At 41.5% G+C, this 27,537-nt stretch overlaps 1 protein-coding gene across 1 annotated transcript in view; it reads right to left on the reverse strand.

The window, feature by feature from the left end:
* Positions 1-13,662: 13,662 nt before the first annotated feature.
* Positions 13,663-27,537, reverse strand: part of LOC121535041 (lysine-specific demethylase 4A) — a 28,213-nt gene continuing 14,338 nt past the window's right edge. Inside the window, exons 14-22 of the mRNA XM_041841723.2 lie at positions 27,295-27,517; positions 25,794-25,870; positions 24,509-24,564; positions 22,281-22,389; positions 20,948-21,136; positions 16,486-16,656; positions 15,680-15,799; positions 15,093-15,185; positions 13,663-14,844 (exon numbers count right to left, since the gene is read on the reverse strand). Of these exons, the coding sequence (XP_041697657.2) occupies positions 14,704-14,844; positions 15,093-15,185; positions 15,680-15,799; positions 16,486-16,656; positions 20,948-21,136; positions 22,281-22,389; positions 24,509-24,564; positions 25,794-25,870; positions 27,295-27,517 (1,179 nt within the window). The 3' untranslated portion in view covers positions 13,663-14,703. The remainder of the gene's footprint in view (positions 14,845-15,092; positions 15,186-15,679; positions 15,800-16,485; positions 16,657-20,947; positions 21,137-22,280; positions 22,390-24,508; positions 24,565-25,793; positions 25,871-27,294; positions 27,518-27,537) is intronic.

Genomic DNA, 27,537 nt, shown 5'->3' on the forward strand with positions numbered 1-27,537 from the left:
TGGCCCATTCCTCCATGCAGATCTCCTCTAGAGCAGTTATGTTTTGGGGCTGTCGCTGGGCAACACGGACTTTCAACTCCCTCCAAAGATTTTCTATGGGGTTGAGATCTGGAGACTGGCTAGGCCACTCCAGGACCTTGAAATGCTTCTTACGAAGCCACTCCTTCGTTGCCTGGGCGGTGTGTTTGGGATCATTGTCATGCTGAAAGACCCAGCCACGTTTCATCTTCAATGACTTTGCTGATGGAAGGAGGTTTTCACTCAAAATCTCACGATACATGGCCCCATTCATTCTTTCCTTTACACGGATCAGTCGTCCTGGTCCCTTTGCAGAAAAACAGCCCCAAAGCATGATGTTTCCACCCCCATGCTTCACAGTAGGTATGGTGTTCTTTGGATGCAACTCAGCATTCTTTGTCCTCCAAACACGACGAGTTGAGTTTTTACCAAAAAGTTATATTTTGGTTTCATCTGACCATATGACATTCTCCCAATCCTCTTCTGGATCATCCAAATGCACTCTAGCAAACTTCAGACGGGCCTGGACATGTACTGGTTTAAGCAGGGGGACACGTCTGGCACTGCAGGATTTGAGTCCCTGGCGGCGTAGTGTGTTACTGATAGTAGGCTTTGTTACTTTGGTCCCAGCTCTCTGCAGGTCATTCACTAGGTCCCCCCGTGTGGTTCTGGGATTTTTGCTCACCGTTCTTGTGATCATTTTGACCCCACGGGGTGAGATCTTGCATGGAGCCCCAGATCGAGGGAGATTATCAGTGGTCTTGTATGTCTTCCATTTCCAAATAATTGCTCCCACAGTTGATTTCTTCAAACCAAGCTGCTTAACTATTGCAGATTCAGTCTTCCCAGCCTGGTGCAGGTCTACAATTTAGTTTATGGTGTCCTTTGACAGCTCTTTGTTCTTGGCCATAGTGGAGTTTGGAGTGTGACTGTTTGAGGTTGTGGACAGGTGTCTTTTATACTGATAACAAGTTCAAACAGGTGCCATTAATACAGGTAACGAGTGGAGGACAGAGGAGCCTCTTAAAGAAGAAGTTACAGGTCTGTGAGAGCCAGAAATCTTGCTTCTTTGTAGGTGACCAAATACTTATTTTCCACCATAATTTGCAAATAAATTCATTAAAAATCCTACAATGTGATTTTCTGGATTTTTTTTCCTCATTTTGTCTGTCATAGTTGACGTGTACCTATGATGAAAATTACAGGCCTCTCTCATCTTTTTAAGTGGGAGAACTTGCACAATTGGAGGCTAACTAAATACTTTTTTTCCCCACTGTATGTCAATTGGTTATGTGGTTACATTTCATTAAAATGTTGATGGTGGTAGTATGATAAACTAAAGAAAATATACATTTTCATCATATTTTAAATATTTGTATGTAAACCTTTTGAAAATACTTATATTCATGGGCCAAAATACCAACAAATCTCAAAATTGATAGGTAGATGCAAAAATGTGATTTCAACGTTAAAGGTACATGGTGCATGTGATCAATGCCATTCGAGATTCTGAGCAGATTATTACAGCAATTCTGAATATCTCCACAGACCTGTGATGATCTATGCATGAATGCTTTATATGATTACATAAGAAGAAATGTATAGTTATAGTAACCTCAAAATGTGGCCATGGATGTGTTACTCATTTTAAGGTTGAATGTTACAGTTTGTAAGATAGCCTTAACTTTAGGCTATTTACTGTATTATAAAAGTAATATTGAATTGTGTTTGGTTGACAACTCAACCAAATATCAACATTAAAGGAGATTTGCTGCTTGGATAGTTCCAGATAGCTTAATCCCATTCTTTAACTTTTATTTTTGGTTGAGTTAGAGACATGAATCCATCATATAATTTGTTTACTTGTCAACAAGTTAATAGGCTATTTATTGTATTCCAACAGTGATATTGAATTGTGCTTGGTTATCAAGTGGAACCAAATTTCAACAATTGAAGGAGATTTATCTTCTGCTTGGATAGTTCCATCTTCTGGCTTTAATTCCAGTTTGTCTACAAATTAATAATTGACATGTTGGATTCACGTCTCCATCTCAACCCAAAATAAAAAATATAGAATAGGACTAAATCAAATCAAATCAAACTTTAAATGCACTTTAAATAAAGTTTGATTTGATTTAGTTCTATTCTTTAACTTAGATTTTTGGTTGAGATGGAGACGTGAATCCAACATATTAATTATTCACTTGAAGATTACATTTGAAATCAACCAAAGCTTGAAACCCTAGGCCTATATGTATTGTGTGTTTTTAGGGTTGAATTGAAACAATAGCTGTTGATGACTTTGCAAATACTATAGGCCTAAATAGCATCATTGATGAAACAGTGTATGACTTATAAAGTATGCTTAAATTTAATTTGCTCTGGTAAATCTACCCTATGGAATGACTTTAATAGCAACAGTGAATCTATTTAGTCATTAGGAGATCTCTCAATAATCATTATTACGATAGAACATTGGTAGTAGTCAGTGACAAATATTAAAGCTAAGCAGCACTAGGCTTGGTTAAAACCCTGGATGGGAGACCAAATGGATAGTGGTAGATAGATCAAGTCTCTAGTAGATAGTGAATGCTGTATAAGGTAGAAAATCTGATGTTGTTTTAAAGGTACAAATTCAACATATTTTATACAAGGTTTGTCTTTGTGGAAATTTGGTTACCATGATGACATAATCCTGTGGTTGAAATTTCACCCTCAAAACAACAGTTTTGATGGTTGACGACTTTTTTCAAATCGAATGTATTTTCTACGTAGATTCATCGTCACAATACATTGACAAATTACGTTGAAACAACGATGATTCAACCAGTTTGAGCCCAATGGGTTAGCTATTACAAAGTCAAGTAAAGACATTCATGACAAAGTGGCCCTGTCCAGCACTCTACTGGTTAAATAATAACAGGACCCTGGTAACCTTATTCCAGGATCTTATTGTCCAGTTCTCTTTCAAATTATAAATATGTAACAGAGTTAAGAATGCACCGTAAGCTCACTCCACAGCTAGCTTGAAATGTCGGCAATGGAGCTATCGAATTAGATATTTTCCGATAGCTCAAACGGTTGGTACGTTGTCAAGGAGGGGGGCGGTCCTGTGTGTTGGCGAGCAGAACATCAGTGGTTTGAGTTTGGTATGGGGACATGGACAGTGGAGGAAGCTATACTGTTAGCAGGACATTGATGTCTGTTTCAATGAGATTATTCTCTAAAGGTGGATATTGTGTCACACAGCCAGATGGGCATCTGAGAGTCTTGATCTATATAAAAAAAAGTGTGAGATGAGTCTGGCATACTGCTTGATGACAGCTTGGTGCTGGGGAGTGCCCCGAAATCATATCCTCTATATCAGGTTTTCCCAAACTCGGTCCTGGGTGCACGTTTTGTTTTTTGCCCTAGCACAACACAGTGGATTCCAATAATCAAAGCTTGATGATGAGTTGGTTATTTGAATCAGCTGTGTAGTGCTAGGGCAAAAAACTAAATGTGCACCCAGGGGGGACAGGACTGAGTTTGGGAAACCCTGCTTTATCTGGCTGCATTTACACAGCCAATTCAATTACAACTCAATTATTGGCAAAGATCTGATTGGTTGAAAGACCAGCTATTGGCAAAAGATTACGCTCCCTGTGTAAATGCAGCCTCTTAATGCCACTTTCACTGTGATTTTTTAAAACTCATCCTTGGTAAAACAGGAAATCATCAGTCAACCTGCATGCTTCCAAACATTGGAGTAACTAGAGTATTCATACTGAAGCACACGATGTCTCATTTATTTTAATGAACAGAGACATGTCAGACACACCTGCATCTTCCATAGAGCACCGGATACCACATTTGTTATTAAATAATCACTTAGGCTGCAATTAGACAGACAGCCCAATTCTGATGGGTATTTTTCACTAATTGGTCTTTTGACCAATCAGATCAGCTATGAAAAAGATCTGATGTGAAAAGATCTGATGTGATTGGTCAAAAGACCAATTAGTGGAGAAAATATCCAAATTGGGCTGCCTGTTTGAACGCCCTCAAACTTACTTAACAGTGACCCCAGTGTTGAGCTGAGCACAACTGTAGATCCGGGTCACGGCATTACTGAAAAGGATGTCACTCTGCTTGTTTAGCGAGTACTGCTTCCTCCTGATTCGGCTCATTTCCAGGACCGCGTTGCCAGCACAAGTGACCGCCCTCCTGAAGCGTCTTAACAGTCAGCGCCACATGAAAAGCTACCAATTCAAAATCAAATCAAAATCTAATCAAATGTATTGGTCACATACATATGGTTAGCAGATGTTATTGTGAGTGTAGCGAAATGGTTGTGCTTCTAGTTCTGACAGTGCAGTAATATCTAGCAAGTAATATTGAACAGTTCCACAACTAATATCTAATACACACAAATCTAAGTAAAGGAATGAAATAAGAATATATAAATATAGATATATGGATGAGCAATGTCATTGTCAAAGCGGCATAGGCTAAGATGCAATAGATAGTATAGAATACAGTATATTCATATGAGATGGGTAATGCAAGATATGGAAACATTATTACGATAGTATAGAATATAGTATATATATAATGTAAACATTATTAAAATGGCATTATTAAAGTGACTAGTGTTCAATTTATTAAAGTGGCCAGTGATTTTCAAGTTTGTATGTAGGCAGCAGCGCCTCTGTGCTAGTGATGGCTGTTTAACAGTCTGATAGCCTTGAGATAGAAGCTGTTTTCAGTCTCTCGGTCCCAGCTTTGATGCACCTGTACTTCTGGATGATAACAGGGTGAACAGGCAGTGGCTCGGGTGGTAGTTGTCCATGATTATCTTTTTGGCCTTCCTGTGACATCGGGTGCTGTAGGTGTCCTGGAGGGCAGGTAGTTTGCCCCCGGTGATGCGTTGTGCAGACCGCACCACCCTCTGGAGAGCCCTGCGGTTGTGGGCGGTGCAGTTGCCGTACCAGGCGGTGATACAGCCAGACAGGATGCTCTCAATTGTACATTTGTAAAGGTTTGTGAGGGTTTTAGGTGACAGGACACGCTGTTGCGCCTTCTTCACCACACTATCTGTGTGGGTGGACCATTTCCGTTTGTCAGTGATATGTACGCAGAGGAACTTTCCACCTTTTCCACTGCTGTCCCGTCGATGTGGCTAGGGGGGTTCACCCTCTGCTGTTTCCTCAAGTCCACGATCATCTCCTTTGTTTTGTTGATGTTGAGTGAGAGGTTATTTTCCTGACACCACACTCCCAGAGCCCTCACCTCCTCCCTGTACGCTGTCTCATCGTTGTTGGTAATCAAGCCTACTACTGTTGTGTTGTCTGCAAACTTGATGATTGAGTTAGAGGCGTGCATGGCTACGCAGTCATGGGTGAACAGGGAACAGGAGGGGGCTGAGCACACACCCTTGTGGGGCCCCAGTGTTGAGGATCAGCGAAGTGGAGATGTTGTTTCCTACCTTCACCACCTGGGGGCGGCCCGTAAGGTGGAGGTGATATGATCCTTGACTAGTCTCTCAAAGCACTTCATGATGACAGAAGTGAGTGCTATGGGGCGATAGTCATTTCGTTCAGTTACCTTTGCAAGTGGCGACACTTCAGGGTGAGGAGTAAGTTTCACGCATCCCCATGTGCTACACTTACAGGGTGAGGAAAGAAATATGTAATTTTCGAACTATCCCAAATGCATCACTTTGCAGGGTGAAGGTCACTGAACTTAGCCACAGCCAAACTCGATCCACTTGAAAAGAAAGAGTGCTCTTTTATATGAAGCCTCCTCAAGGAGATGAAACAAAAAAGACCCATTCCGTATCCAATTTATTTGCTAGTGGTAAATCAACCCTTTTATACAGTGTTCTTTGTACTTTTGCCTGTGGACAAAAAGGAAATTGAGGCGGCCGTCCTCTGTGAAATGTGTCATTGGGATTTCATCACACTCAAACTGAAACTCAAATGATTGTGTAACTGCACTGAGAAAATACACTTTTGGATTAACTTTTGTTTTGTTAATTTCATCCAATTAACATTGATTTACTTCAAACGTAAATCCTTGTTAAAACATTATAAACATACTTTCCCTCAGTACAGGGTCCTAAAACAGGTTTCATTGAATTTCAGCTAAAGCATCCATAGTCCACCAACCTGAAATGATAAACTAATTGAGTTACTCACAGAGGCTAAAAGACCTGACCTTAAATTCACCTGTGGCCAGAAGGATAATCTCCCCATAACACTGGTCCACTCAGCCCACACACCCTCTCATCCCATTGGCTGATCGACAGTGGTTGCTATGGCAGCAGTCTAAATGTGCATGAGCAAAAGCCCAAGATAGATTTAACAAGAGATGGATGACTGATGTAAATTTGATTTACATGTTTCATAAAGACGTTTCAGTACAAAAGTCCTCCCCAGGTAATTTTGTGGAAAAGGGTAATGATTAAACTGCAGGAGTATTGGCCAGTATTCAGTGCCAAAGTGTGACAGTTGAGAAATTGATATCACAAGGGAGTGTACATTGGGCAGTCACTAGTCAGGATGTGACCAAGCCATGTAGTAGTAAGTTCCTCCTAATAAAATGACCACTGGTAACTCAATTACAAATCATTAACAAGCCTTATAATGGAGAAATTCTTCGAGTTTGCAAATCCTAACCAAAACCGAGTCAAATCATGAAAGCAAAAAAAAAAAAAAAAAACACTCCAGGTTTTAATTTGTCGTTTCTCCTTCTTCTCTTGTTCTTCAACTCCGTTTTATTCTAACTTTGAGGAGACAATGTTACCAGTGATCTGACCAATTCACCACGTCTCCTGTGGTTGCAGCAAACCACCACCATTACTAATATTGTAATAAACAGCATATCTGCTTGAGCCACGTTGTCTTGGGTCAGTAATCTACAGTGGACAGCAATACTGTATGGATTGCCTCATGGATGGAGAGACCCACCTTATCCTCAGTCAGTCCCATTGCTCTAATGCCAAAGAACAAGACAAAGGAGACACAGAAAACAGGCTTAAGTATGAGTCTACAGCCTCACACTATCACCATGCCTGGTTACTTAAAACCTTTAACCACTGTTCCATGGCTGCTTTTGTTGTGTAGCTGAATATAGTTAAAGGTAGGTTCGGGCTGATCCTAAATCAGTTGTTAAAAGGCATGAGGTAACCTGAGCTCTACCACCTGACCACCATGTGATTGGCACAAGGCCCCCCAAGCAACTAATACCCCTCTGAGATAAAGGAGAGCTCTGGGAACAGGAGAAAGAGTGAGAGTGAGAGTGAGACAGAGAGAAAGAGACAAAAAGAGAGAGGGTAAGTGGAAGGAGAGAAAATAGAGCATAAGTAGAAAAAATAGGAATTAAGGATAATATTAATACCATATATATCCAAATATCCAATATCCAAAGGTAAAGTTTATTATTAATATCATGAATTTGGCATCCTATTTATATGGCTAATGGTAACTACTTCTAAATTTCCAAAGTTCCAATCAACCATCTATGTATGATAGTATACCTCTCTACACATTGGAATGATGGTGTCCTTTGTTGGGCAAATCAGATGTCAATGTAGCCAACATAAACCCAACCTCACTCTGAATTTACTTTCACATACAGCTTGTGTAAGAAAAGTAGAGGAGTTACTTTCAATTATTCAATTATTCAACGTTATTTGGGTAGTCTACACAAATGAGTATGGAAGCTGATCAATGGGTTAATGTTACTTAATTTCCTAGTTTCAACAATATTTAATAAAACGCTTTCCAATGTAATATGACGCCTATTTTGGGATAATGCCTAAATTAAAATGTATTGTATTAAAATGTAAAGTGTATTAAGTAGGCCCAAGTCATTACTAATTTTGCACAAGAAATACAACATACAGTGGCTTGTGAAAGTATTCACCCCCCTTGGCATTTTTCCTATTTTGTTGCCTTACAACCTGGAATTAAAATGGATTTTTTGGGGATTTGTAGTATTTGATTTTCACAACATGCCAACCTTCCATATGTTTGGGGAGTCTCCCACATGCCTTTTGGCGAACACCAAACGTGTTTACTTATTTTTTTCTTTAAGCAATGGCTTTTTTCTGGCCACTCTTCCGCAAAGCCCAGCTCTGTGGAGTGTACGGCTTAAAGTGGTCCTATGGACAGATACTCTAATCTCCGCTGTGGAGCTTTGCAGTTCCTTCAGGGTTATCTTTGGTCTCTTTGTTGCCTCTCTGATTAATGCCCTCCTTGCCTGGTCTGTGAGTTTTGGTGGGAAGCCCTCTCTTGGCAGGTTTGTTGTGGTGCCATATTCTTTCCATTTTTTAATAATGAATTTAATGGTGCTCCGTGGGATGTTCAACGTTTCTGATATTTTTTTTTATAACCCAACCCTGATCAGTACTTCTCCACAACTTTGCCCCTGACCTGTTTGGAGAGCTCCTTGGTCTTCATGGTGCTTGGTGGTGCCCCTTGCTTAGTGGTGTTGCAGACTCTGGGGCCTTTCAGAACAGGTGTATATATACTGAGATCATGTGACACTTAGATTGTGCACAGGTGGACTTTATTTAACTAATTATGTGACTTCTGAAGGTAATTGGTTGCACCAGATCTTATTTAGGGGCTTCATAGCAAAGGGGGTGAATAAATATGCACGTGCCACTTTTCCGTTATTTATTTTTTAGAATTTTTTGAAACAAGTTATTTTTTTCATTTCACTTCACCAATTTGGACTATTTTGTGTATGTCCATGACATGAAATCCAAATAAAATCAATTTAAATTACAGGTGGTAATGCAACAAAATAGGAAAAACGCCAAGGGGGATGAATACTTTTGCAAGGCACTGTAAGTCATCCAACAGCTTTGGGGGTTTTGATATCAATTGAAACGGCAACATAATAATACAATTCAAACATAATTTACTTTGAAAAGTATTTTCATGTGGATATATTGTGGTTTGCCTCTCATTTTTGAATTCTCAGACACAGGTGATTTTACTAAACTAAATCCTTCTTAAAGTAATAACCACACACATTTCTTCATCTGGCAGAGACACATGGAAAACGCAAACAAAGCTGCTCAGTTCAAGGCCTGGCATTTCTGCCCATCCTTCAGCAGATGTTGATATGATCCTCCGCCAAGGCCGGGGGAGGGGTGAGGAGTGAGGGCCCGCAGACCAGCGGCGATGCTCATTAGCCAGTCGTGTGGCTGCAGGTGGCTCCCTGTCAGTCTACTGAGCAGAGTCGATGAACCAGCCACCTGCCTGCCATCTGAACATAGTCCTCACAGCAGGTCTCTCGCTGCCCTACAGGGACAGAAACCTGACAGAACTCTCTCTGGGGTTTTGAGGCCATTTATACAGTGCCTGTACATCGCATGAAAGGTTTGCTTTCCTGGGCTTTCAGTGCTTGTTTTTCTTGACAGTGGCCTGGAAGAGAGGGAAAGAGGGAGGGAAAGAGAGGTGAGGAATCAAGGTGTGGATGGTAATTGGAGCTGCAGTAGCTGCATCATGCCAGGTCTGCTTCAGTGGTAGAGAGGAGCTGAATCAGGCTTGGGGAGGCAGAGTACAATGGCCTAGTGTGGTGAGCTCAGGAAGTGTGGTGCATGGGACCATGGCATGACTACTAGGATAGAACAAGAACTGAGTAGAACACACACTACCTGGGAAACATTCAGAGGTCGACCCAGGACAATGTAAGTTGGGGCAGCGGTCAGTTGAGAGTGAATGTATCAATGTCCTTTATGTTTTTAGTGTATGCAGTATGATGGACTGACAGTTTTAAATGTGTGTGATGTGAGAATGTACAGTATGTGTACGTGATCCTTTTAATGTAAGGTGATGCCAAAGAAAAATGTCCATCCTGGATGGACAATAAAGTTTTATTCTATGGCATATATTTTGTCACCCTCAAGGACAATTTTTCCCCCCAACACAATGTACAATATATAATGAATGATTATTACATATCGCAGCCCCTGCTTGTAGAATAATGACCCACTTAATAAACCAATTACAAAACGATTCCAGTGAAGTAGCTCTGTAGAAGTTTGTATGTCACTCACTTGCACAGAGTTTGAGTAATCCTTTACATACCCACAGAGTAGTCAATGGCTGCCCAAAGATAATTTCACTGGCACAGTGGCCTCATACATACAGTACAGTAGCTGACACGCCTAGAAAGCTAAAGTAAACTGCTCATCGAAGAAGACAAGAAACATCGCAGAAAATAGCACCCTAAATTTCCTGTTCAAAGAACACAATGTTCTGAGACTTTGACCTTGATTTCCGACATGGAGAAGAACCAGATAACTCTCATCTTCAATGAGAGGGAAAAAACATTATTCTGAATAACTTTATTTTCTAATAGTAGTAACCGTGCTGATACGCCATATTAACATAGCCAAACACAATCCTTGTAATAACACTAGCAACTATGAAATCTCGGTCCCCCCCCCCCATGCATAATCCTTAAAACTCATGTTTAAAATTATTTTGCTTATGAAAACATTTTCAAGGTAGTTATTAGCCAAATTCTGTCCTGCAAGGCTGAAGTGGCCATCTCTGAGTGACTGAATGACGGTGGCATCGGAATGACATCGCTGCCCGTGACCCCGGAGTGAATGACATGGAGGGAAGAGATGGAGTGGTAATGATCGAGTCCACAGCTTGGCCACAGCTTTGGCTTCTATTCTTATTACTTTCTCTTGCAATTATCTCATGCAACCTAATTGGCAGGGCTTGGTAATTCTGTTGGCAGCTTCTCTGTCTATTTAGCCCCGGGCCGGGGTGAGCAGCCATACACAAGGCAAACCATCTTTGGAGGAACACTCGTCTCGTACAATGATACAATCCTTTATGATACAAATTATCTGATGTGTAGATCTAGGTCTTGCCCCGTCCATACTGAACCTAGGGCTAGAGTAAAAAAATTAAATAATATATCTATATCTGGTCTATAAATTCAGATTGTAACTCAATTGTTACAGCTTATTGCCTTTCAGTATAGTGGACATGCTGTCTCCATGTACAGTACTTTGTGTTAATGATTGTCCTTATCCATCTACTAACTATTCTGTTATGGTAGTCAAGACAACTACTGTAGATTTTCTATGTGCAAAATATGTAAGCTTCCCATTGTCCTGAAAAATCTCTTGACTATTGATTTTCTTGATCCATCATTGAAACCAATGTCACCCATCCCAATGGTACCTTCGATCCAAACTACATGACTAAAACTAGTCTTCTCCTCCGACAACCTCAGTGAAATTATTAACCCATATACCCAATGGTCCCCACCCATAACACACCCGCGTTGATGGGGCCGGAAGCCGTGCATTATGATTCTGAACGGTCAGATAGCTAGCAACAATTACAAGGAGCTGCCATGTGGGGAATCATAGGTGGCTCGTTTGGCATAATTTTATCTTGTTCTTGACACCATGACTTGTGGTGTTTTGACTGATTTCATGTCAATGCTAATGACAAAAATGCACTAGCTAGCTCACCAACAACTGTAACAATGTATTTGAAAGGCAAGTGCTCATTGTGCAAATGCGTTCATGTTTTCACTAAACATTTGGAGACTAAATATAGTTTACATGTCAACAATCTAAGCCAACCCAGTGTGTTTTGCCCCATAGTTGCGCACACCTCGGTTTTGTTGCAACCCGTCTATATCCCACCAAGTATTTGTGTGAAGATGGCCAAGAAAACCAGACCAGAGGAATTTTGTTTGGCACTGTGAAATTGCACAACTGTGGCTTGAGGTTTTCATTATTCTTGCAACTACGTTCATGAACTCATAAGAAGTCACAAAACAAAAAAAGACTGATGCAACTTCCTGAATTGCTATAAAAGGGAACAAGTCAGACACACATGAAACATATCATCTTCTGACATACACTCACCGGACAGTTTATTAGGTACACTACCCCCCCTATCTCTCCTACAGACAGTGAGTCACTTGGCTTGCTATATAAAGAAGGCAGAGGCATTCAGTTACTGTTCGTTTGAACGTTAGAATGGGCAAAATGAGTGACCTAAGCGACTTTGAGCGTGGTATAATCGTCGGCACCACGTGTCTCAATGCCACAGATGTCTCAAGTTTTGAGGGAGCGTGCAATTGGCACGCTGACTGCAGGAATGTCCACCAGAGCTGTTGGTCAGAATTGAATGTTAATTTCTCTACCATAAGCCGTCTCCAACGTCGTTTTATAGAATTTGGCAGTACGTCCAACCGGCCTCACAACCGCATACCACGTGTATGCCGTCGTGTGGGCGAGCGGTTTGCTGAAATCAACGTTGTGAACAGAGTGCCCTATGGTGGCGGTGGGGTTATGGTATGGGCCCGCATAAGCTGTGGACAACGAACACAATTGCACTTTATCGATGGCAATTTGAATGCACACGAGATAGCGTGACGAGATCATGAGGCCCATTTTTGTGCCACTCACCGCCGCCATCACCTCATGTTTCAGCATGATAATGCACGGCCCCATGTCACAAGGATCTGTGCACAATTCCTGGAAGATGAAAATGTCCCAGTTCTTCCATGGCCTGCATACTCACCAGACATGTCACCCATTGAGCACGTTTGGGATGCTCTGGATCGACGTGTATGACAGCGTGTTCCAGTTCCCGCCAATATCCAGCAACTTCGCACATCCATTGAAGAGGAGTGGGATAACATTCCACAGTCCACAATCAACAGCCTAATCAACTCTATGCAAAGGAGATTTGTCGCGCTGCATGAGGCAAATGATGGTCACACCAGATACCGACTGGTTTTCGAATCCACGCTCCTACTTTTTTTTTAAAGGTATCTGTGACCAACAGCTGTATATCTGTATTCCCAGTCATGTGAAATCCATAGATTTGGGCCTAACACATATTATTCAATTGACTGATGTTTGAGATTAGTGTATGAAGGGGACAAGAAACAAGAGACGTGAAATTAGCGTTCTCTCAGTCCGGTCTTTACTGCAACAGTTGATGTTTACAAATGTAATGCACAGAGTTGATGCTTCCCGTGCACATACCAAATAAATCCAAGCGCTTCAAACAGTAGCCATGGAAACAAAAACGTAAATCGGGCGGTGGAGGTGTGTGTGTGTGTGTCTCCTCCTGAGATCGACTTTACAGCTTTAAATTAGCTACATATACAATACTATCCAAAGATGGTAACGATTCATGTCAACAACAAGGAACTTCGACCACGCATTAGGAGGAAGAACATTCTTCTAACGATATGAAAATATCAATTTTTCCTATAAAAACTTTCTGCGGTTGTCATCTCACTGGTTGTGATAGGACCACAAACCAACTAGTATACACCTAGGCTGTAATTGACCAACACTAACTTTCCTGCACATGCTCAGTTATGTACCTGGACTTAACGGCCACCTGCATAAGCAATGATAGACATGCCATGGGTACTTTAGGGAGGGACTTAAGTGCTTTTTTTGTTGTTGCAGGAAGTAGGAAGTTGACCCACGTTGGCATATACTATAGAGAATGATAGAGGCCTCTAGTGGCCAAAAGGCCATTTTAGCATGGGCAGCGCCATTGAGGGCTTCCACCATTTTAATGTTGTCAACTGGGTGGGACTTCTAACTTCATTGGCTGATCCCTCCTGGTGACCCTGTTGGAGTCATGTCCAGCCAGGTCATCAGGAGGGATCAGCCAATTGTGAAGAAAATGTACTACTTCAAAATGGAGATTGCCTCAATGGTGTTGCCTGTGTAATCTAAGACGCCATAATGGGAACTATGTAGGGAAGCTATCTTTTTCATTCTCTATGACATATAAACACTACCAATGCAACATAGGATGGCTTAGAAAAAAAAACTACCAATAACTTTTAAGAATTGAGAACAAACGTGCGTCCAGAAACCTATCCACATAACAAATATAAATACATCTTAGGGATTTTCTGAGATTGTAAGCGCAGTGAGCTGTGGTAACAAACAGTTGCATTCTCAAACTCATACAACTGACATAAATTAAATGCAATAAATCCAAAGCTTGAAAGTTGTAAAGCTAAACTGAACCTAACAAGAAAACACTGCCCTTTGAACTTAAGGCTTGGGCTGCTAACTTCTATCTTCCTATTGTCACAGTAGACACAATCAAACCTGCACATTCCTATGAAGTCCATAAATGTATGTATTGCAAAGAGTATAAAGCAAAATATTTTGGGGATTATAATAAATCAATTAACAGCATGTTATTGAAAATCATATTGAATAATGGCCTGCATTGTGAAATACCATTGTTTTCATCGTCCAATTAATGCTTTTGGATGGCTAAAGCTAGAGGTTAGAATGCCGACAAGTTGTCAGAGGAGAAACAAATTGTCCAAAGCCGGCAGGAGATAATGCAGAACTGAAATCATAGAGTTGAGCAGGTCATCATCGAACGGGGAAAATAAATCTGCTGTTCCAGTTTAATGGGCAGTTCGCAAAAGAGGAAGAAGATACCATTCACAGAAATAAGAGAGGGGATTTCATAAAGAGCAGAAACTCCCTTAAAGTCCCAGCCGTGGTTTACAAAAATGCCCAAGGGACATGGAAGAGAGAGTTTGTTCCTAATAGTACCCAGGGTTGGAGCCACCTGTCCAGGCTGTGGGTGCCCAGAGATGCCCCCCCCCTCTGGGTGTGTGGTGAGTTTATAAGGAAGTCGAGAAAGAGGAGGGTTATTCCATGATAGCTCTGTATATGAGAGGCTCGATGTAGTCCTCTCTGTAACGGGAGTTGATGACTCGCTGTCTCTTGGAGCCCTGCTTGACCTCCTTCTCTGTGAAGATCCCGTCGAAGCGCATGTCTGACGCCTTGGACTGAAGGAGTGAGAGACAGGCCATGAGTACATTAGCGACCGGTTAGCTATGAGTTAAGGTGGCGCCATTAAAGATAGTATCAACGTATCATAAATAGAATTTTAGAAATACATTTACATAGATGGGTATTATAAACATGGACCGAATCCAATATTCCTTTGATAAATTGATATGTGATCTCATTTCATATGACCTAATCTGATATAAATCAGTTCCTATAAAGGAACATAGGAAGAGGCGCGTCTCACCATTCGGGACTTGACTCGTTTGGGCAGTTCCTCATCTAGACTGTAGACTTCTTCCCTCTTGGCAGACAGCGACGATCCGTCCTCAAACTCCATCTGAGTCAGCACACAAAACAATGACATCGCACAACAATTAAAAAAAATGTTTTATGTGTGCTGAATGAAGTGCATGTAAAATATGTGAATTAGTACGTGAAAAGAGTAGCAAGAATAAACAAAATGTTTCATTTATAAGCAAATCAGTAGAGCAGGGCTCTCCAACCCTGTTCCTGGAGAGCTACCCTCCTGTAGGTTTTTGCTCCAACCCCAGTTGTAACTAACCTGATTCATCTTATCAACCAGCTAATTATTAGAATCAGGTGCGCTAGATTAGGGTTGGAGTGAAAACCTACAGGACGGTAGTTCTACAGCAACAGGGTTGTAGAGCCCTGGTATAGACCTTGAAAAATGTGGACCACAACCGTGTTTGATGTGTTTTAGAACAGCTGTACTTGCTAACCTAATTACACAAACCCACCCACGCTTTCCCTATAAAACCTCAACCCACTACAACGTGGTTGGGGCGAAGAAGTTACTGTGGTCCCTATTACCTGGTACATAGGGATGGAGTGCGACGCGACAAACTTGGCCCCGTAAAGCAGGTTGTCGGTCCAGCGCACCTGCACTACGTCACCAACTGTTGGCGGGCCCAGCTTCACGCAGTCCCGGTTCTGAAACCAAACCATAGACAGGCTCATCGCATAGGTCATATGGTTAAATACACCAGAGGGGTAATACTAAAAAGCAGGATCAATGAGTTAGCTAGCTAACTTTGCTGAACAACCAGATAACTATTGATTTTCTGGTTTGTTAAGAAAAGCTAAACATAGATACGCGTTTTAGTTGAGTCAATGAGACCATGCCCATTTCAAAAATATATTTCAGTACATTTCAGCAAGATAGCTGGCTAACTCATTGATCCTGTTTTGTAGTATACCCATCTGGACCATTAAAGCATGTCAATATAGCCAACAGCCCAATTGGATAGATTTGTTTCCACTTTCTAGGATTGGTCAATTTCTATGACCAATACTACCACTGTTTCTGCCATACCACAGTAGCCCACGGCTTGCACTGATAAAAACAGATTGATCTATTGGCACTGCTAAATTAGGGCTCCTCATTGTACTACAATGACATTTAGAAAGGTAAAGTTACAGTATAAACTTTTTTGCATTTGTTGCCATGGCGATTGCAGCTTGTTAAGAGTATATCTCTATATTTGTATTTAATACAATTGAACTTTACGGTCCATGTTACAGCGAACAACGAAAAATGTGTCTTCTGCTCTTTGTCAACACCTCCAGATAGCATTTTATGATGCAAGCAACCAATGATACAGGTGATGCTTCCTCACCTCAATGTCCTCTGGGAAGAGGTTGTCGCTGTAGGAGCCGTCGTCGAAGACGACCTCGTAGAAAGTGGCGATGGTCAGCTCCAGCACTTCACACTGGTAGTAGCGGCCATTTTTGTGCTTACAAATAACATTCTGGCCCACCTCCAGCTCTCGCATGACCGCTTTATTGCGCTAGGAGATAAGAGGACAATAATCACACACCACTCCAAATAGCAAGGCTGTTAATCCCCAACAAAAACTGCTCCCCCGGCGCCGATGACGTGGATTAAGGCGGCAGCACCCCCCCGCAGCTTTCTGATTCAGAGGGATTGGGTTAAATGCAGAAGACACATTCAGTTGTGCAACTGACTAGGTATCCCCTTTCCCTAGCACCATAAATGGATGACCATGAAGAGAAGACACATTGTATATTTCCAATAAACAAATATGACATCTGGCAAGCGTAAATACATTTGAAGGTGGCCTCGTAAAAGCATCTGTTTTGTTAACGTCTAACAGCTTCTCCTTTTAAAACTGAGTCATATATTTAAATTATATTATTTACAAAATATATAGCTCTGCTTTTAAAGTTAATTCAGCTAAAATATAAAAAAAAAACGAGAAAATGCATAAGCCATCAGTGAACTCTGTTTAGAAAAAAATCTTGCAGCCATATATATTTTTTACAATTATCACACCATTCAATATAGCACCATAAACAGATGACCATAAAGATAACACCATTTATTTCCACTTAAAGATTAAGACATTTGGCAAGAATAAATACATGTGAAGGTAAAAGTAATTTCAGTAGAGGTGAAATTCTCTCTTCACGTTAGACATCTTTTTAAGGTAACTCAACAAAGGTATTAAAAAATGCAGACAACACATTCAGAGAACATTCATTTGCATGTCATTGAACATCAGTCCTGTGTCTTCTTTTACAACAATCAAATCTTACCCAATTAGCGAATTAAAGCACTGAGGCTGAGCTTCGACAAAAGCCTTCAGCACTTTAGGGGGGGAAAAGGTTGAGTGTGCTGCCCGCTGCACTGACTAAATCAGAGCAGCCAAAGTCACAGAGACAACCAGCAGATCTTTAGTAATGGCCCGAGGGGATAAATAAAGTTGTACTGAATTGAAGTGTTGTGTTACAGCACTCAGCTGAATGGACATAGATGATTAAACCGATGGCCTAGGCTACATGACTGTAAACAAACCCTAGAAATCGACCCGAGCTGAGAATGAATGACAGGCTAACCCACACAAAAAAAACTGTAGACCAGGTGTGTGTGTGCCACCGATTGTCTCTGAAAATTGTTCTGACTCGCTCACGCAATGCTCGTTACAACACTTCACATTAGGTGGCTGACATAAAATAAGTGTGTAACACAGGATCCAAGAGTCACATAATTCTTTCATCTTGTCAAAGTGTCTGTACCTGCATGCAGGCATTCTAGGTCTCACTGTGGGGGATGGGACGTCATGTTCCTATATGGCCACATGGTCTCTGGTTTGGAGGTTGTTGTTTTTGCGCAACATTTAAATGGGTATTTCATTAGGGAAGCGTGTTTTGACTTGTTTAGTCTAATCTGGCTTCAAACTGGCTTTCAACCTGAAAACTAAGACGCAGGTATTGTCTGCTGTGCAAACAACATACAGTGTATTCAGAAAGTATTCATACCCCTGGACTTATTCCACATTTTGTTGTGTTACAGCCTGAATTCAAAATGGAATTATTTTCCTCACCCATCTACACACAATACCCCATAACCAAGTGAAAACATGTTTTTAGAAATGTTTTCACATTTATTGAAAATGAAATACAGAAATATTTAATTTACATACACTGCCGTTCAAAAGTTTGGGGTCACTTAGAAATGTCCTTGTTTTTTTGCCCATTAAAATAACATCAAATTGATCAGAAATACAGTGTAGACATTGTTAATGTTATGGAATATCTACATAGGCGTACAGAGGCCCATTATCACCAACCATCAGTCCTGTGTTCCAATGGCAGCTTCATTAAATAGTACCCGCAAAACACCAGTCTCAACGTCAACAGTGAAGAGGCGACTCCGGGATGCTGACCTTCTAGGCAGAGTTGCAAAGAAAAAGCCATATCTCAGACTGGCCAATAAAAATAAAAGATTAAGATGGGGCAGTCTGACATATGGCTTTTTCTTTGCAACTCTGCCTAGAAGGTCAGCCATATCTCAGACTGCTCATCTTAATCTTTTATTTTTATCATCCCGGAGTCGCCTCTTCACTGTTGACGTTGAGACTGGTGTTTTGCGGGTACTATTTCATGAAGCTGCCAGTTGAGGACCTGTGAGGCGTCTGTTTCTCAAACTAGACACTAATGTATTTGTCCTCTTACTCAGTTGTGCACTGGTTGTGCACTGGGGCCTCACACTCCTCTTTCTATTCTGGTTAGAGCCACTTTGCGCTGCTCTGTGAAGGGAGTAGTACACAGCGTTGTACGAGATCTTCAGTTTCTTGGCAATTTCTCACATGAAATAGCCTTCATTTCTCAGAACAAGAATAGACTGACGAGTTTCAGAAGAAAGTTCTTTGTTTCTGGCCATTTTGAGCCTGTAATCGAACCCACAATTGCTGATGCTCCAGATACTCAACTAGTCTCAAGAAGGCCAGTTTTATTGCTTCTTTAATCAGCACAACAGTTTTCAGCTGTGCTAACATAATTGCAAAAGGGTTTTCTAATGATCAATTAGCCTTTTAAAAGGATAAACTTGGATTAGCAAACACAACGTGCCATTGGAACACAGGACTGATGGTTGCTGATAATGGGCCTCTGTACGCCTATGTAGATACTCCATAACAAAATCAGCCATTTCCAGCTACAATAGCCATTTACAACATTAACAATGTCTACACTGTATTTCTGATCAATTTGATGTTATTTTAATGGACAAAAGAAAAGGCTTTTCTTTCAAAAACAAGGACATTTCTAAGTGACCCCAAACTTTTGAACGGTAGTGTACGTCTTCACGCCCCAGAGTCATAGGATGTTAGAATCACTTTTGGCATTGATTACAGCTGTGTCTTTCTGGGTAAGTCTCTAAGAGCTTTGCACACCTGGATTGTACAATATTTGCACATTATTCTTTTTAAAATTCTTCAAGCTCTGTCAAGTTGGTTGTTGATGATTGCTAGCCATTTCCAAGTCTTGCAATAGATTTTCAAGCCAATTTAAGCCAAAATGGTAACCAGGCCACTCAGGAATATTCAATGTAGTCTTGGTAAGAAATTCCAGTGTATATTTGGCCTTGTGTTTTAGGTTATTGTCCTGCTGAAATGTGAATTTCTCTCCCAGTGTCTGTTGGAAAGCAGACTGAACCAGATTTTCCATCTAGCATTTTGCCTGTGCTTAGCTATATTCAGTTTATTTTTATCCCCCCCAAAAACCTAGTCCTAGCCAATGACAAGCATACCCATAACATGATGCAGCCACCACCATGCTTGAAAATATGAAGAGTGGTACTCCGTGAGGTGTTGTGTTGGATTTTCCCCAATCAAAAAGCTTTGTATTCAGGACAAATTTATTTCCTGTGTTACTTTAGTAAACAGGTTGCATGTTTTGGAAAATGTTTATTCTGTACTGGCTTCCTTCTTTTCACCGTCATTTAGGTTAGTATTGTGCAGTAACTACAATGTTGTTGACCCATCCTCAGTTTTCTCCTATCACAGCCATTCAACTCTGTAATTGTTTGAAAGTCACCATTGGCCTCATGGTGAAATCCCTGAGTGGTTTCCTTCCTCTCCGGCAACTGAGTTAGGAAGAATGCCTGTATCTTTATAGTGATTGGGTGTATTGATACACCATCCAGTGTAATTAATAAATTCACCATGCTCAAAGGGACATTCAATGTCTGCTTTATTTATTGTTTTTACCCATCCACCAGTAGGTTCCCTTCTTTGCGAGGCATTGGAAAACCTCCCTGGTCTTTGTGGTTGAATCAGTGTTTGAAATTCACTGCTCGACTGATGGACCTTACTGATAATTGTAGTCCATGCAACTTATTATGTGACTTGTTAAGGACATTTTGACTCCTGAACTTATTTAGGGTTGATAACAAAGGAGTTGAACACTTATTGACTCAAATTTTTTTTTTTATCATTCCACTTTTACATAACTGGGTATTGTGTGTAGGTCAGTGACAAATTATCAATTGAATCCATTTTAAATTCAGGCTGTAACAACAAAATGTGGAAAAAGTCAAGGGCTGTGAATCCTTTCTGAAGGCACTTGATGGTGGAGGCAATAGAAAATGGCAACAAACTCAATATGCAGAGGTAAACCTACGTGTAGGAATCATTGCTGTGATAATATTTGCTATTTGGGGAGGAAAAAAGAGGCAGAAAACTCTTATATAACCCTCTAGAAATATGTAATGCAATGCTTCCCCAAAAGTGTATTATCATGTTTGCACTACATGAACCCCTCCCCTGTAATAGCTACCTCTGGCAGGACGAGCGACTTGTGCCTGTAGCAGGTGACGTGGACGATGAACGGCCAGTCGTCGGGCTGCATGAGCTGGCCAGCGGCCTGGGCGCAGGTGGGGTGGAAGGCGGTGGTGCAGCGGCCATGGGAACACTGCACACAACAGCCCACGTCCCTCTTCACCCGCCGCTTACAGTAGAAACACTTCTGCGGGTGGGCGGGGGAGAAAGATGGTGGATAGGGAGGAGGGAGATGGAGGAGAGAGGGGGAGTGAGAGAAGGAGCAGCGGGCGTTGAAAAAGAGATGAAAAGGGAGGAGAGGGGAGAAGTAGTGACAAATAACAGGGAAAGGAAAATAAGGAGGGAAGGTGAGGAAGAAGAGGAGCAGCAGTGGAGGATTAGAAAGAGAGGAGTGAGAGGAGGGTGGGGAAAAAACAGAGGGGAGGTGGAAGGAGACAAGGGCATTGAGAAAATTACAATGTTCCCTTTCTGTTTCAAGCTCCCAGGTGCCACATTTTCTGTCCTTCCCAGTCTGTCCTCCGCCCTCTGTGAGCCGGAAACCGATAAGTGGTCAAAGAGATGTCAATTAGTTAGTAGGCAAACGGAAGAGTGACCTCCTCGATAGCCACCTTTCATTGAGGATACTCATGTGAATCCTACCAGAGTCCTCCACAGAAATCTACCACATTTAAAAACAATTTGCCTGATGATGCGTGAGTGGAGTAGGAGAGTCATTTCACACAAGCGTATTTTCAATCAAGTTCCCTCTCCTCGCCGCCTCTCCTCGATTACCTTTGACCTTTTTCAAAAGGAGGCGAGAGAGGACGCAGGAGTTGAGCAAATCCAATTGAGAAAAGACCTAAGACTCAAATACATAGACTCCACTTCCTCACTGTAGATCAACATGGACAAATAAAGGAACCATGCAGAAGGGGTCTGGACCAGAGTGAGAAGTGAAAGCCATGAAAGAGACTGACCCACCAACAAATGGTGGAAGCATAATTTTTGTATGAAAAATGGAAGAGTGCACAATGTGAAGTTTGTGGTCATATGCACATCCTTAAAAACATAGGTGCTGGGCTAATGAAGAATACTGGAAAAGAACAGAAAGAACAGAGTGTACAATGCTCATAATAAGGAAAACAAGTAGCCCTAAGCTCACAAGACAGAGTAAAAGTCTATAGGAAACTTGAATTCTGTATCTCTCAACAGTTGGAAAAAAAAAGAAACTGTGTCAAGTGACTCAACCATGAAACTGAAATGACAGGAAGTTGATACACATCTAAGTCACATAGAAGTAACCTAGATCATGTTTTGGTCCTGACTGTGAATGTGGTGGAATGGTAGCTCACCAGTTGGAACCTGGCCAGGGGGATGTAGCTAAGGTCTACAGGATTGCGGTGGGTGATGTTCACGAAGCGCGCCTCCAGGACCGCGAGCGCACACAGCACATGCACCCACCTGTGTCACAGGAAACAAACAAATAGGACAGCACATCAAACGCAGTATGTGTGTGACACAGCAGGGGAGAGTATACACTGAGGAATTTTACTGTGCCTTCATTCCACCATTCAAGGAAATGACAACGTAGTAACATTATTAATAACTAACAATATGGCTAGGCTATATTAAACATTTATTTGTATAAATACAAAAAATGTTTGCATCACATGTAGCCTAGACAAAAATAGGTTCATATTAGATCTTGTAATGCTACAGTATATAGAACATCTCCCTCATAAATATCAAAGGTCTTGTTGTACACTAGCACAGGCTTCTCACTGTCACAAGCCATTACAGAAACTTGACTAGACAGAGGATAAAGCTAGCTTGGTCTACAGGCATTCCCTGCCTTTTACCTTTACTGAAGTGTCCTAGATTCAGCGAGTAGAGTAAAGTGAGTCTACTGGCTACAGACAAGAGTGGTTGTAGCGTTGTGTGTAACTACATACAGTGAGGGAAAAAAGTATTTGATCCCCTGCTGATTTTGTACGTTTGCCCACTGACAAAGAAATGATCAGTCTATAATTTTAATGGTAGGTTTATTTGAACAGTGAGAGACAGAATAACAACAACAAAATCCAGAAAAATGCATGTCAAAAATGTTATAAATAGATTTGCATTTTAATGAGGGAAATATGTATTTGACCCCTCTGCAAAACATGACTTAGTACTTGGTGGCAAAACCCTTGTTGGCAATCACAGAGGTCAGACATTTCTTGTAGTTGGCCACCAGGTTTGCACACATCTCAGGAGGGATTTTGTCCCACTCCTCTTTGCAGATCTTCTCCAAGTCATTAAGGTTTTGAGGCTGACGTTTGGCAATTCAAACCTTCAGCTCCCTCCACAGATTTTCTATGGGATTAAGGTCTGGAGACTGGCTAGGCCACTCCAGGACCTTAATGTGCTTCTTCTTGAGCCACTCCTTTGTGGCCTTGGCTGTGTTTTTTGGTTCATTGTCATGCTGGAATACCCATCCACGACCCATTTTTGACGGTACATGGCCCCATCCATCGTCCCTTTGATGCGGTGAAGTTGTCCTGTCCCCTTAGCAGAAAAACACCCCCAAAGCATAATGTTTCCACCTCCATGTTTGACGGTGGGCATGGTGTTCTTGGGGGTCATAGGCAGCATTCCTCCTCCTCCAAACACGGCGAGTTGAGTTGATGCCAAAGAGCTCGATTTTGGTCTCATCTGACCACAACACTTTCACACAGTTCTCCTCTGAATTATTCAGATGTTCATTGGCAAACTTCTGACGGGTCTGTATATGTGCTTTCTTGAGCAGGGGGACCTTGCGGGCGCTGCAGGATTTCAGTCCTTCACGGCGTAGTGTGTTACCAATTGTTTTCTTGGTGACTATGGTCCCAGCTTCCTTGAGATCATTGACAAGATCCTCCCGTGTAGTTCTGGGCTGATTCCTCACTGTTCTCATGATCATTGCAGATCCACGAGGTGAGATCTTGCATGGAGCCCCAGGCCGAGGGAGATTGACAGTTATTTTGTGTTTCTTCCATTTGCGAATAATCGCACCAACTATTGTCACCTTCTCACCAAGCTGCTTGGCGATGGTCTTGTAGCACATTCCATCCTTGTGTAGGTCTACAATCTTGTCCCGGACATCCTTGGAGAGCTCTTTGGTCTTGGCCATGGTGGAGAGTTTGGAATCTGATTGATTGATTGCTTCTGTGGACAGGTGTCTTTTATACAGGTAACAAGCTGAGATTAGGAGCACTCCCTTTAAGAGTGTGCTCCTAATCACAGCTCGTTACCTGTATAAAAGACACCTGGGAGCCAGAAATCTTTCTGATTGAGAGGGGGTCAAATACTTATTTCCCTCATTAAAATGCAAATCAATTTATTACATTTTTCACATGCGTTTTTCTTGATTTTTTTGTTGTTATTCTGTCTCTCACTGTTCAAATAAACCTACCATTAAAATAATAGACTGATAATTTCTTTGTCAGTGGGCAAATGTACAAAATCAGCAGGGGATCAAATACTTTTTTCCCCTCACTGTACATTTAGCCTGGAAGCCTTCCATTAAATGGGTAGCTCCTGAAATCGCTGCACTACTCACTTGTCGTTGTTGGCTCTCTGTAGAGCTCCCCCTCGCAGTGAACACAGGCAGCAGTCCTGAGGGAGAGACACACACACAGATGACCTCTGACCTTGTGTTTAACATCACATTTTGGTTTCACTTTATTTTACAGTCCTTTGCTTAGTATTTACAGTACTAAGATTGGGCTTAATTAAAACATCCCCATTTAATGCAACGTGGAGCAAATTAGTTATTTACCGACTTAAATTCCTTCATGTCATTACCAGAATGTACTCTTTTTATTTGAAACATTTCTCCACATTGTCTATGGCAATACCCTTTTGCAAACAAAGCTGGCCAGAGTACTGCTATTTACAGTCCTTGCTGTGCTGCCTGGCAGTGGGTTTTCCATTATCTTGTAATGGGGGACTTTTATGGACCTAGGAAGCTAACTCTGGGGTGGCCAGAAACAAGTACTTGAACATAAGTGAGAGCTGCGTCTCAACTTTCTGTCATTTGTGCGGGTTTGAAATTGATAACTTGCAGTCAGGACTGCGCAAAAATCACTGATCTAGAAATCACCTTACATTCCAAATAATTACTCATGTGACTAAAATCAGCGATTCTGCTCCTGGCTTTGCTTAAATACATTGGGTCCCACGGAGAGACAAAAGCCAGAATGTACATTACTTCTCTCTTAAACAACACTGCCCTCTAGCAGCTAAACTGGGTTATAACAAGTTGGGACTTAATCCAAAACAGACATATTTCACAGCTTGACAAGTACTTGTATTCTGAGGCAGAAATACATTTCACTAAATAGTCCAATAATCAAGAACCACACATCCAAACTAAGATTCATTACTTGGCATGCAAGACCCAGTACAGGATAGGACTTTCACTATCCAATATTGGGTCAGCAAATTTAATGAGGTTAAATTCAGGGTTCTCCCCAAGGAATGTAAGAGGGGTGCTGCGCCACCTTGTGGACTGGCTGCGCCACTATGTAATAAAACTCCTGGGGAGAACCCTAAAATAAATGTGATTTGATCCTATACTTTTTTGTTGTCAGCTTTCTTTCTTCAATTAGCTTAGGTCTAGTTCTTAGAATCTATGAAGGAGTTTCATGCATATGAGCTTAGCAATGACATCTCTCCTATCCCACCTCATTGTTAGTATTTATTTGACCTTTATTTTATCAAGGTCTCTTTCGCAAGGGAGCCCTGCATCTTACAGTATGGAGCTAGTGCATAAAGTAGGGCTAAGATCGTGTAGTGGGGCAAGTGATATGGTTTCAGATGTACTTGATTTCAGTACTACTGACCTCAGTTAAAGCGTTGGCCTCACAGCGGGCACACATCCACTCATCTGACACTTGGTCTGCAGACACTCCATAGCAACCTGAGAGGGACAGGAAAAACATTGAGGCCATTTTTCTATTTAAAAGTGGTGGTTTGTCACTTGTTATTGTTTAATAATTGATTATGTAGATTCTGGAACGCTTGTGAGTAATTGTCAATTCTCAACTCTGGAATTAACTGTTTTTTCCTTGAGAGCATTTCATTGATTACATTAAACATATTGAACACAATAAACATGAACTGTCCTCTAAACTATGGAACGCCGTTTGGGTCTTTTCATGTCAAGAAAGATATACGTCAAATAACACTATTTGACGAGTCAAATAAGCTTGTTGACCAATCAGGACCTGAATATAACTGCAAGTCACATAACAATTTAATGTAGTCACATTCATTTCTACGTAGTTATTACACATTGATTACACTATCACTCGTATTTCATGTGTCACAGCGATTCACCGATATGTATGCTATGATGCTGGTAAAGTTGTCTAGCGCACCTGCCATTCCCGCACGAGCGCAGACACACTTCGCCAAGCTCTGGGACAGTGTTGGTCATAAAAAAAAGGTAGCTAGCTGATGGATGCAAACAATGTTCTTCCCCAAAAACAGAGCAAAACGACAATCTGTTTCAGTAGCTATAGTTAGCTAGCTAACTATCTAGCTAGGTATCATCATTTAAAAATACCCCTAATTTATAAAACAGTTCTTATTTGATTAATGATGGTCGGACCCACCAATGTGAAGCTAGCCACAATAAGGATTAGCCACAATAGTGGAATTTGCGGTTCGCCTTCAAAATAAAAGTCTCATTGAAAGTTGATGCAAATGAATACAAATAGTGGAATCATGCCATAAATGGAATAGATTATGCTAAACAAGGTTGGAATGTTATATAAATTCAACAAAAGACAATTTGTTAATTTGACAAAAATCTGTTGAAATCACACTGTGGATTTAGACTTTAGAATTGAATTGGAGGCATACGTATTTCACTGTACAGCCTTACCTATGGATTGTGGATCAATGACATAGTCTACTCTGTGACACCTACAGAACATTAGCATCGTAGCTCTTATTGCGGGACTCTGAAACCACTGTGAAATGAGCCACATTTATTGTACCAGTCAACCCAATCCTTAGACAAGGCTGTACAGTGCAATATGACGCACAATAGGCTGACTGGGGAGGTGATTTTCCACAGTGTTATTTGACACGCAAAGACCCAAACGGCATACCATACGAAACAGTAGTGTGAAACGGACTGCTGATGTGAATGAACTGGGATTCAGCAAGAGCAAATCATTGATTATCAATGGAAACGTGCTGTCTAACAACTGGTGTAAATTAACTAGAATTCATCGAAAGCATAGCCTACAACACTACAATCAATTACTAATGAAATACATGCTCAATCTAACAGGCTGTAAACATAGTGATAGTGAATGAAGCTGGGTTACTCACTGGCGTGGACGCGGACGCAGCACTGGGAGCAGCTGACCAGCAGGCTGGTGCCGTCCTCCTCCAGGTGAGGGGTGGAAAGTTGGCCCTCGCCCTCGCTGCTGCTGCTGTTGTTCGTCTTGTCATTGGTGGTGCTGAAACACATCTCCGGGATCAGGGGCTTGGACCTCTGTCTGCCCCCGCGCCGGCCTTTTAGAATGTAGCTGGGGTTGCCGCTTGACTCCGACTGGAGAGGAGGGAAAGGGA

Source organism: Coregonus clupeaformis, chromosome 21 (genome assembly GCF_020615455.1).
Source record: "Coregonus clupeaformis isolate EN_2021a chromosome 21, ASM2061545v1, whole genome shotgun sequence".
NCBI classification, from domain to species: Eukaryota; Metazoa; Chordata; class Actinopteri; order Salmoniformes; family Salmonidae; genus Coregonus; species Coregonus clupeaformis.